The following is an 11,363-nucleotide window of genomic DNA, read 5'->3' on the forward strand; positions in this document are numbered from 1 at the left end:
GTATTAGCTTAGGAATAATAAACCAATTGAAAGAGTCTAGAAATAGGTAAACAAGAATTTGGGCTTTATCATAAATATGACAGATCAGATTAGGAAAGTAAATTGCACTTTTAATGTGTTGAAAAATTTGGTTTTATCACAACAGAAAGCTCTTTGTAAAGTAGATTTAAATTCTTTACACATGTGCACACACAAACACACATATATAAATACAAGCAGGAGTGTAACTGATAATACATCTTTAGGAAAAAACTGTAACTATCCATAAAAGTGAGCATGCAAACAGCCTACTTAACACAGAGTAATTTCTTTCAGGATGTCCATAGCAACACAGACTAGCACGCTGTCCAAATGGGTTCAAAACATGCTATATCTATACAGGGAATAATACATACCAGAGAACTGGTGAAACTACAGGGACGTGTGGCAACGTGATTGAATCTGAGGAACTCAACATTGTAGATAAAAAACTCAGAAAACTTTGTACTATGTAGCATAATTTCAATAAAGGTAAGAAATATGAAACTGTATACTCTATAACTTAAGGGTACATACATATGCAGTTAAACTATTTTTAACTATGATTAATACAAAATTCAACACTGGGATTACCTCAGCAAAGAGGAAGAGGAATGGTATAAGGAGGTAATTTGAATATTGGTTGCATTCTGGGTATAAATTGCATGTATTATTGGCACCTACAAAAAATTCATAATAAAATTTTTAAATAAAAGAATTCTAAGACTTCCGCCAAGATGGAGGCATAGGTGGATGTGTCGTGCCTTCTCACACAACCAAGTTTAGAGACAACTAAATATTAGCAATAGAAAACACAGCCAGAACATGGAAAATTGAACTTTTCGGAAGTCCGTTAACAACAAATTCTTCAGCCTGACCGGTAAGGGGCGAAACCAGCGCTGGTAAAGCAGGATTGCACAGGAGGTCTCGGTCAGCCGGACTCAGGTGCAGAATCCAGACGCGTGCAATCCAGGCGCAGGGTTGGACCTAGTGAGCGACCGAGCGAGCCACCAGGCGAGCGCCCACGGGGGAGACAGCGGGGGAGCGGTGCTGCGTGTTGACTGTGGTCGCGCATTTGTGCGCGGGCAGACAGGCGAGGAAGTGGGCGGTTGGACCGGGGCTGACAGGCGAGGGAGTGGGCAGTTGGACCGGGGCCCTGGCGGGTCCCCGCAGCAAGCGGGAGTGGAGGGCGCCCCCATTTCCCCACTCTGACCCCACCTCCACATACAGCGTCATAACCCAGCGACTCTGAGTGGCCCGGCCCAGGTGAACCACCTAAGATGCTGATCCTCACCCAGCTGTGAGAAACAGCAGAGGGGTCGCCATTTCCCCGCTCTGACCACGCCCCCACATACAGCGTCACAACCCAGCGACCTGGGAGTCCAAGGCACCGCTTCTCACACTTAAAGGGCCAGAACAGACCAAAAATGTCGCAAGATCTCAAAGCCCCAGAGCCCATAAATCTAAGCGATGAAGAAATAGCAAAACTCTCAGAGGCACAGTTTAAAACACTGGTCATCAGGATCCTCACAGAACTGGTTGATTATAGCCACAAATTAGACAAACATATGAAGGTGAAACTAATTGAAATGAATGGAATTGCACAGGACACCAATAGCAATGAAAAGGAAACTGGGACTCAAATCAATGGAGTGGACCAGAAGAAAGCAAATAATGGCCAAACAGAAAAGAGTCAAGAAGTAAGAATTCAAAGAAATGAGGAGAGTCTTAGGAACCTCCAGGACATCTTTAAATGCTCCAACATCCGAATTATAGGGGTACCAGAAGGGGGGAAAGGCACAGCCACCAGTGGAAAACTTATTTGAACAAATAATAAAGGAGAATTTCCCCAATCTGGCAAAGGAAATAGACTTCCAAGAAATCCAGGAAGCTCAAAGAGTCCCAAAGAAGTTGGACCCAAGAAGGAACACACCAAGGCACATCATCATTACATTAGCCAAAATTAAAATGAAGGAGAGAATCCTAGAAGCAGCAAGAGCTAAGGGGACAGTCACCTACAAAGGAGTCCCCATCAGACTGTCAGCGGATTTCTCAAAAGAGACCTTACAGGCAAGAAGGGGCTAAAAAGAGGTATTCCAAGTCATGAAATCCAAAGACCTACAACCAAGATTGCTCTATCCAGCAAAACTTTCATTTAGAATGGAAGGACAGATAAAGTGCTTCTCAGATAAGATCAAATTCAAGGAGTTCATCATCACCAAGCGCTTATTATATGAAATGTTAAAGGGACTTACCTAAGAAAGAGAAGATAAAGAAACATGAACAGTGAAAGGACAACAAACTCACAGTTATTAACAACCACACCTAAAACAAAAGCAAACTAAAAGGACAGCTAGATCAGGAGTGGAAACATAGAAATAAAGATCTCAAGGAGGGTTAGCAACAGGGGAGTGGGAGGAGGAGAAGGGGGGAGAAGGTACAGAAAATAAGTAGCATAGACAGTAGATAGAAAATAGATGGGGGGGGCAAGAATAGCATGGGAAATATAGGATCTAAAGGAATTGAGACACATGGTCATAAACTAAAGGGGGGGTAATGGTGGGGATGGGGGTTAGGGTGGAGGGGAATGAAGGGGGGAATAGAACAACTGCAACAGCATAATCAATTAAAAAATTTTAAAAAAAAGAATTCTAATTTTTTTTTACTTAGGAAGAAACTCTTACAAAACATAGATGATATTCGTACAATACAATGAAAGCAACGCCATCTTCTTTCTAGTTTCTGATGTTCTGGAAGGACGAAAATGTGAGGAAAAATATTGTTTTAAAATAAGATTGAAAACCAAAATTTTTTAATATAAAAACATTATTAAGTCTATAATTTAAAGTACTGAAGTTGAGTGCAACTTTTAGGGAACACAGTGCTGTGTAAAATAATACATTTTTTTACCCAATATTCAGTGTCATGAAGACAAAATAAGATTCATCTTTCAAGATGAGGAATGACAAAAAGGCACATAACTAGTATGAAAATATGTTTACAACTTGGATTCGTACAGTATTCTATACTCTAATGAAGAGCTAGAATCTGTTTTCATTGTCAACCATCCCAATCGGGTTCATCTCAACCTGTGAGTATATCCAACATCGCATCTAACAGAACTTCTCCATGATTGTGCATTTAGGCAAATATGGTATCATCTCCCATCTAGACATCCTGTACTTCAAATGCACAGTAATCAAAATGAGAAACAAAAGTAACCTGGAAGACAAAATGCTTAAGGCAGCTGCTAAAACTTGTTGTATGCATACAATAACAAACATCAAATTTTTGAAATAAAATACAAACTGATAGTAACCAGAGAGAACAGGGAAGAGGGATGCTGGGGGAAAATAGGGAAAGGACCATCAAAGAACTGGTATGGAGGACACATGGATAAATCCAAAGGGCATAGGTTTGATGTTGGGAGGTAGGGATGGGTGGGGAGGGAAGTATGGTGGAGTGAAAATGGTGACAACTGCAGTTGAACAACAATAAATAAATAAATAAAAACACTGTCTTTTTATTCATCCTTCCATATTTCTGTATTAGATTGATTCTAACCTCAATGAGTAATTGCCTCTACTTTTGATACCTTCTATGAAAAAAGAAAAGCATCCCAAGAGAATTCATTGAGTTGACTAAGTCATCCATTGTTAGAATGAACTGCCTCTTTGTTGTTTCAGAATTAGTAACAAGTGCATTCAATATGAATGACACATTCCCAGTCTATCTATAGCTAACTTCCTACACCAGAGTTTCTTCATAGCATTTGTCATTTCTGAATTTCTCAAAGTGTATATTAGAGGATTCAACATGGGAGTCATAACAGTATAAGCCACAGTTAAGAATTTATCAATGGGGAAGTTAGAAACAGGTCTAACATACATAAAAATGCAGGGAACAAAAAAGAGAACAACCACCATGATGTGGGAACCACAGGTAGAAAGGGCTTTGCGCCTCCCTTCCTGACTATGAGTTTTAAGGGAACTTAGGATGACTCCATAGGATATTAGTAGACAAACAAAGATGACTGTACAGATTGCTCCACCATTGGCAACCACAGTGAGGCCTAACACATAGGTGTCAGTGCAGGCGAGTTCCAATAGTGGGTACATATCACATATGAAATGGTCAATAACATTGGGGCCACAGAATGGGAGGTTGTACACAAAGACAAGTTGGACCACAGAATGACCAATACCTCCAGCCCAGGACACCACCAACAGCAGGATGCAAACCTGTCTATTCATGATGGTTATGTAGTGCAGTGGCTTACAGATGGCCACATAGCGATCATAGGCCATGGCCACCAGAAGGAAGACCTCAGTACCTCCAAAAAGGTGTTCCAGAAAGAGCTGTCCCATGCAAGCTGAGAAGGAAATTGTCTTTTGATCACAGAGTAGGTCTACGATCAATTTGGGTGAAATGACAGTGGAATATGCTGTATCCATGAGTGACAGATACACCAGAAAGAGATACATTGGGGAGCCCAGAGAGGGGCTGGCAAGAACAGTCACCACAATGAGCAGGTTGCCCACCATTGTCACAATGTAAGTGAGTAAAAATATGACAAATAATGCCTTTTGGCCCCCAGGATCCTGAGTGAGGCCCAGGAGGACAAAATCTGTCACATTGTTACTATGTCCCATTTAGTCTTCTTTAAAGCCTGTTTCTAGGATGAGAGGTTAGGAGAAGGCACCTGTAATGAAATGGTGAACGAACTATGAATACATTCATTATATCTTGGAGTACATATTCATTATTTTATCTTCTACAGGGGTTTACACACAATAAAGTTTTGCTGAACATCTATGAGTTCTTCCTAGTAGCCGATTACACCTTCCCTTGCCAATTGTGCTTCTCCTCACATGATTTTGTTTTGGCTACAAGTAAGAGGTTCACCCTCTCAGTCTTAGTGGATTGTTGACCAAGAAAGCATCAAAGGCCCCACAGCAAGTAGTATCTTTAATAAAGCCTAGTTAAACTGTCAGTCCTGGGCATCAAGTCAATAATGACTTACTCTCAGATGGTGGCAAAAAAAAAATATCTAAATAAATTGGCATGACTCAAGCCTCTGAGTTGGCAGTATTCATGGTGAGAACCTTTATACTATAATTAATGAAGCACTAAAAATAATGTTTCTTTTGGAATAACTCACTTAATACTATGATAAGTTGCTATTTGGTATTCAGTCCTTTCTGTCTCAAGGATGTTCAGTCTTCATGGATTCTCAATAAGTTTTCACAGACAGGTCTGTATCCAACCATGACATAACTAGCACATTGTTCCCTAATGCAATTACTAAATTAGACTGTGACTCTCTGCAACTTTTTGGTTTCCTTTTTTTTCTATCAGTTTTTGAAGAAGTTGTAATTTTCTCAATGTAATCTTTGTCTATCCTATACCCCTTAACACACAGACACCATATAGATTCTCACCAAATATTTTTGAAATTCACTGACTGGTGGCTATCACGGACTCTTATGTTACCAGAGGGTTTTTTTTTTTTTTTTGCAAAACTCTTGGGGTTGCCTAGATATTGAGGAAGGAAAACACAGGCACTGAAAAGAGAGGTAGAAGACAATGAGACATGGCTGTATTTATAATTCTTCCAAGATACTGAGAGTGCTCAGAAATGGAGCTTTGGTGCCCAGGTTCAAAAAATCAGCATATGCAAGGGAGGAGCCCAGCATCAGTGTAAAAAGGCATGGGGTTGAGTCATTTCTAAATGTAATTGCATCTGTGTCTCAGTTTGCTCTTTGGAAGATAAAGGGCTAGAGCTAGAAAATCTCAGAAACTTTGTCCAGGCTTACCTTCCATGGCACTCTTTGTGCAACTCCATCTTACATTCTATTCTACTGACTTTTTCATATTTTTATAATAAAACAGAAATGTCCAAGCCTATAACTGTTCCTTAAAAAAGGCTACCCACTGGTAAGTGGCATTTTATCATTACAGAGACCAAATACCGATACGAGTTATTCGATTCAGTGTATTCTTATTGGGGAGAGTGTAGCACAGTGATGCATCACATGGCCTCTGGAGACTCATTGTCTGTGTTGAAAATTCAGCTTTGCCACTTACTACTCTGTGAGCCTGGGGGAACTAATAAACCTTTCTGTGCCTCAGTTTCATCCTTTTTAGAATGGGGATACCAATGGATCCTGCCTCTTGGGTTGTTGTTTTATTACAAGTAAATACATAGAATATTGGCTGTCACCCAGTAAAGGTTCAATAAATTATACCTATCATTAATGTTCTTGAATGCTTCACTATCAACACTGTATCACAGGAATCATCTAAGTCTTTGTCAATGTGGTAAGAATTATAGACATAGGCCAAGGATAAAAAGAATATTATACTCTATGAAGCCTTATTTAGGCATAGGATAAAATTGTTTGTCTCGGGAATCATCTATTTGATTATGCATGAGTAGTAGCATTCACCTGTGATAGAATGTATTTAGACTAGAAGCAAGGTGAATAACAGGGGTAAGAGTGGGACCCATACAACATAGGAAAAACTGAATAGCATAAAATGAATGAAACAAAAGATCAAATCAGGAAGGTGAAAATATATTTAAGAAATAAATATCCAGCAGTGATAAGAATATTAATGTGAATATTAAGTGAGATAAATACTCTTTTCAAAATTCTTCTTCAGAAAAATTTTCTTTCTTGAGAAAGTGTTAGAAGCCTGATCTCCAGGAATCTTCCAGGATTTACTCAGGAGGCATCTTAAAATGCTTTAAGAAATAAAGACAGAATGCAACTTAATAAAGAAAAGCAAAGAAAATTATTTAAAAAATTGATTCCTCTGATTCCCCTACATCTGATGGTGAAGGACAATGTTAAATAAGAGAGAAGACTTGCACAACTATAAACACAGACCTAAATTTTTTGCTTATGTCTTGCAGAGGAAAATTACAGAATCACTTACATTCAAAGACAGACAAACTAATTTTATTCCATAAATTTGACAGGGGAAAGAGGAATGGAGGATGTGCTGAAATGTAGACCCTTCTTTACAAGCCAGCTGTGAGGACCACCCTACATGCCTCATTCACATTGCTGCTTCCAGTTTATTCAGAAGCTCTACCATTCTTGAAGCTGTAGGCCTATAAAGGCACACCTATTGAAGAACATGAGAATATAAGGTAGTCTATATCCAATTCTCTTTTTTTGCTCTTTACTTTATGCAGAATCTATCTAGTACCCTTATTCTTATTAATCATCAATGTTAGATTTCTCCAGAATAAATCTTCCACTAGCCAGGTAAATTATTTAGATGTACAAACTCGGTATATAATCTGTTTTCTGCTGTTTAACTCATCAAAGATCCAGGACTATAAAAACTGCCAGAAAGTATTATTAGACTTTTAACTTAAACCACTAAGTTGATGCTTCTCTATTTAAAAAAAAACATCTTTTAGGCCCTGGCTGGTGTAGCTCAGTGGATTGAGCATGGGCCTGTGAACCACATGATCACGGATGGATTTCCAGTCAGGGCACATGCCTGGGTTGCAGGCCAGTTCCCAGCAGGGGACTCACAAGAGGCAACCATACATTGATGTTTCTCTCCCTCTCTTTTTCCCTTCCCCTCTAAAGATAAATAAATAAAATATTTTTTAAATAAATAATAAATAAAAAACATCATTTAACTTAGTTTCTTAAGAGCCTGGATTTTTAAAATGATAAGTTAAAATTCCATAGTAACAAAGATACCCTCTAAAGTACTTTAAAATTACAGCTTTATGATTCTATAAGTGATAATAAACAAGGCACATCCCTGAACACAGGTTTCTTTGAAATATTTACCGATATAAGTTGCTGCAGTAATTTTTTATTATATTTACTGGGATGGTATTAGTTAGTAAGAACATATAGGTTTCAAGTGTGCATTTCTATGATACTTGATATACGTATTGCACTGTGCGCCCACTAACAAAAGTCAAATCATCTTCCATCACCATAGATTTGGCCCCCTCCACTCTTCATTACTAATACTTACATTCCCTCTGGTTACCACCATACTGTTGTCTGTGTCTATGAACTCAGTTTGAAAACACAAATCAAGCATCCATATCAGAACCAAAATCTCACATGGGAAATGTGGTCCGAAATATTGTAATAACTATGCAAGTATCAAGGGGAACACACTGTGGAGTATATGATCGTGTGGCCACTTTGCTGTAGCCCTGAAACTAGTACAGAATAATATTGAATGTAAAGTATAATTTTAAAATTTCAAAATAAAAAATCCAAAATCTCATATCAAGTTTCTAGAATTGAACAGGAAACTATTTCTCCCTATTTTAATACACATGCTACATTAATGATTTTAAATTCTCTCATTATTTTCTATAAGTTATGTAAATTTTTTAAATTTAATTATTATTCAAACACAGTTTTCTGTCTTTTATTCCCATCCCAGCCCACCCCCGCAGTGCTCCCCACATCCCTCCCATTTCCACCCCTGTTAGTTTTTGTCCATGCATCCTTTGTACTTATTCCTGTGAATCCTTCCCTTTAAATTCCCTCATTATTTTTATATTAAGTTTGGGGGGTGACATAAGATATATTCACCACTATGCTCATTACACCCTTATTCATGGTGACCAAGACATGAAAACAACCAAAGTATCCCTCAGTAGGTGACTGGATAAAAGAGATGAGGCACATACACACAACACTACTCCTCATGAGAAAAGATGAAACTCTTCCATTGCAACAATGTGGATGGACCACAAAATTCTACCAAGTGAAATAAGTCAGACAGGAAAAGTCAAGGACCATATGTTTTCACTCATATGTGGGAAAGAAAACTGAAAGCAACACATTAACAAGGAAGAAAAACAAACAAAAACTCATAGACAGAGACAACAGTATGGTGGTTACCCCAGAGGGAAGAGGGGGAGGGGGAGGGTAAAGGGGGTCATATATATGGTGACAGAAAAAGATTTGACTTTGGACGGTGAACACACAATGCCATATACAAATGATGTATCATAAATTCTCTGCTTTGAAGGTCTTAGAATAATTAGATATGTTAATTTACCATAGAACATATAAGACCCCATGAACAAAGACTATGAACCCATTTGTATATTTGGAATGCATTGAATGTTTCTCTTTCTTATTTAACAAAACAAACAAGAAATACCTATCAGGCTATAATGCCAGAAACCAAACGCGTTTTGTGCATTCTGGTTCATTTCCTTATTTTGCCAGCTTATTTTTCTTAATTCAGATTTCTTCCAATGAAAATATGTATATTGAAGACATTAGCAATATTTAACCATGTTGCATGAATTTTGCTTGTTCTAAGAACTCACCTCAGGTCTGTTCCTTAGTCTTTAAAATCAGAGCTTCTTTCACTGGCAGTGACTGTGGGTATCTCATGTATCTATGTGTGACCATGGAACACTGAATAATGTATAGTGATTAGTAGATGTGCAAATAGCTTCATGCAGCTGCACTTCCCATGTGTCCACACAGACTCCCCATCACCTCAGTCGTTCACACAAGGGTTGCAGTATCCAACACAGATATCCAGGATATAAAGACACTTAAATAAAACATAAATATGTACTTGTAAAATACTTGAACACTCTCACCTGCTGAGAAAATCCCTTCAGAGAAAACTAACAATGCTGTGTTCTCATGGCTATGTAAAAACTGGCTGAATTTGTGGAAATTAACTTGGTTAAATCCATTATTTGCCAATACAAAAACCCCAGAAATTTTAAAACACTGAAAGTAGTTACTTCAATGTACTTCTCCTCAGCAGATTGCAGTAAAGTAAAAAGCAAGTACTTTCTCGTGAGGACTTAGGACAGCATTCATGTCTCTGACCATCAATCTCTGTAGCTAACAAGACAAATGCTGAGATTTATCTTCCTCAAGTAGCCAATGACTGGGTGTTCTCCCAGGTAGAAGTCTTCAGCCTTTCAGTCACTCAAACAGCATATCCCTAAAGACCCCTTTTTCCTAATTAAAAGTATGTCTCTTTGTAGAGGTGACTTTCCTCACAAGGTCCCCCGGTCAACCACGTATGAAAGTAAACACTGCCAAGACATGATCAGCTTGGGGAGGAATGGTGGCCCAACCCTCAAAAGGGAAGGGCCAACAGTCCCCTGCTCAAGGGGCTTTTACTGGGTTTCCATTACACGAGAATACAGGTAGGGATCAAACAATAAATATTCAAAGAACTATGAGTGCTTATTCTCAGTTAGGATCAGATAGCTAATGAGCCATAAATCTTTGAGGAAGAAACTTGTTGCTTAGAACCTTACCATTTAAATGAGATCATTCTAAACAAAGCAAGTTTCACAGGATTTTACATATTCTTTCTTATGACTGATTTGACCCTGATAAAGTCCTTTCCACACAGACTGCACTGCATTCACCATTGTACGTTTTTAGGCTTATTGGATTAGAGCCAGGCAGCGCTTCTCCCAGATGGAAATGGGAACTCGGGCTATCTCAGAGGCAGAGGAGGGGGGCAGGGGGGAAGAGTTCATTGCTCTTTGTTGCAGCCCCCATAGTCCTTCCATGATGGTCTCCAAAGTGATCCTGTATGACCTAGGTTGCCCCTCCTCTGAGGAGTCTTACCCATCAAGGACTTCCGACCATGCTTTGGTGGCAGGGAGGAAACTGAGGCAGTGTTTGCTACCAGAGACAAACTTTGTCTCCTGCAGCTCACATTCCAGAGGTCACTTGTTCATCCTTAGCCACAGCAGGTAGAGTTACAATTCCTAGAATTAGGCAGAGCAGTCCACAACATCTCTTCTTCTCCCCAAATTTGTCCCCCAAAATTGGGACCTGGCACACATTTCTACAAGCAATAAAAGATATCGATGCTGAGGAAAATATACAAGGTAACATCTGAAGAATCAGATACCAATTGAAGATAGATTACAGCTTAGGCAGAAAGTTGAGTTTTCAGAACTCTCTTAAGTATTTCTATCAGAAAAATAATTTTTCCACATTTATGGGCAGACCCAGCCTCTCTGGCTTTTTATACCATTTCTATTTAAAGAAAAAAAATGCAAAGTCATTATAGATTACTTTATTAGAATACTTAGAACAAATTTAAATGAGGTAATGGCAGTTTTGTCCCCTACAACAATCCTCAGAGAAAAAGATTCAGGTCTTGCCAAGAAAGAATAGCACATAGACAAATAGATGAACAGCCAGTAATTTCAAAAGGAAAAATTATGTAAAGAAAATCAGAATTTATGGGTTTCATTTTAGCAAATCTTTAGGTAAGGCAAACATTATTTAAGCACAAAGGAAGGGAGAACCAGTCTGAAGTCCCTTTATCAACCATATCCTTAGAAA

General features: G+C 38.7%; 1 protein-coding gene across 1 annotated transcript; it reads right to left on the bottom strand.

Moving 5' to 3' along the window:
- Positions 1-3,722: 3,722 nt before the first annotated feature.
- Positions 3,723-4,670, bottom strand: LOC119055853 (olfactory receptor 4A5-like). The gene has a single exon (XM_053672181.1). It carries the CDS (start codon positions 4,668-4,670, stop codon positions 3,723-3,725), a length of 948 nt encoding a protein of 315 aa, XP_053528156.1.
- Between the last annotated feature and the right edge of the window lie 6,693 nt (positions 4,671-11,363).

This window comes from Artibeus jamaicensis, unplaced genomic scaffold, assembly GCF_021234435.1.
Source record: "Artibeus jamaicensis isolate MK-2021 breed Jamaican fruit bat unplaced genomic scaffold, CSHL_Jam_final contig_1954, whole genome shotgun sequence".
NCBI classification, from domain to species: domain Eukaryota; kingdom Metazoa; phylum Chordata; class Mammalia; order Chiroptera; family Phyllostomidae; genus Artibeus; species Artibeus jamaicensis.

What these genes read in the sequence shown, in the direction of transcription:
- LOC119055853 (XM_053672181.1), bottom strand. Translation starts at nt 4,670, where the DNA reads ATGGGACATAGTAACAATGTGACAGATTTTGTCCTCCTGGGCCTCACT.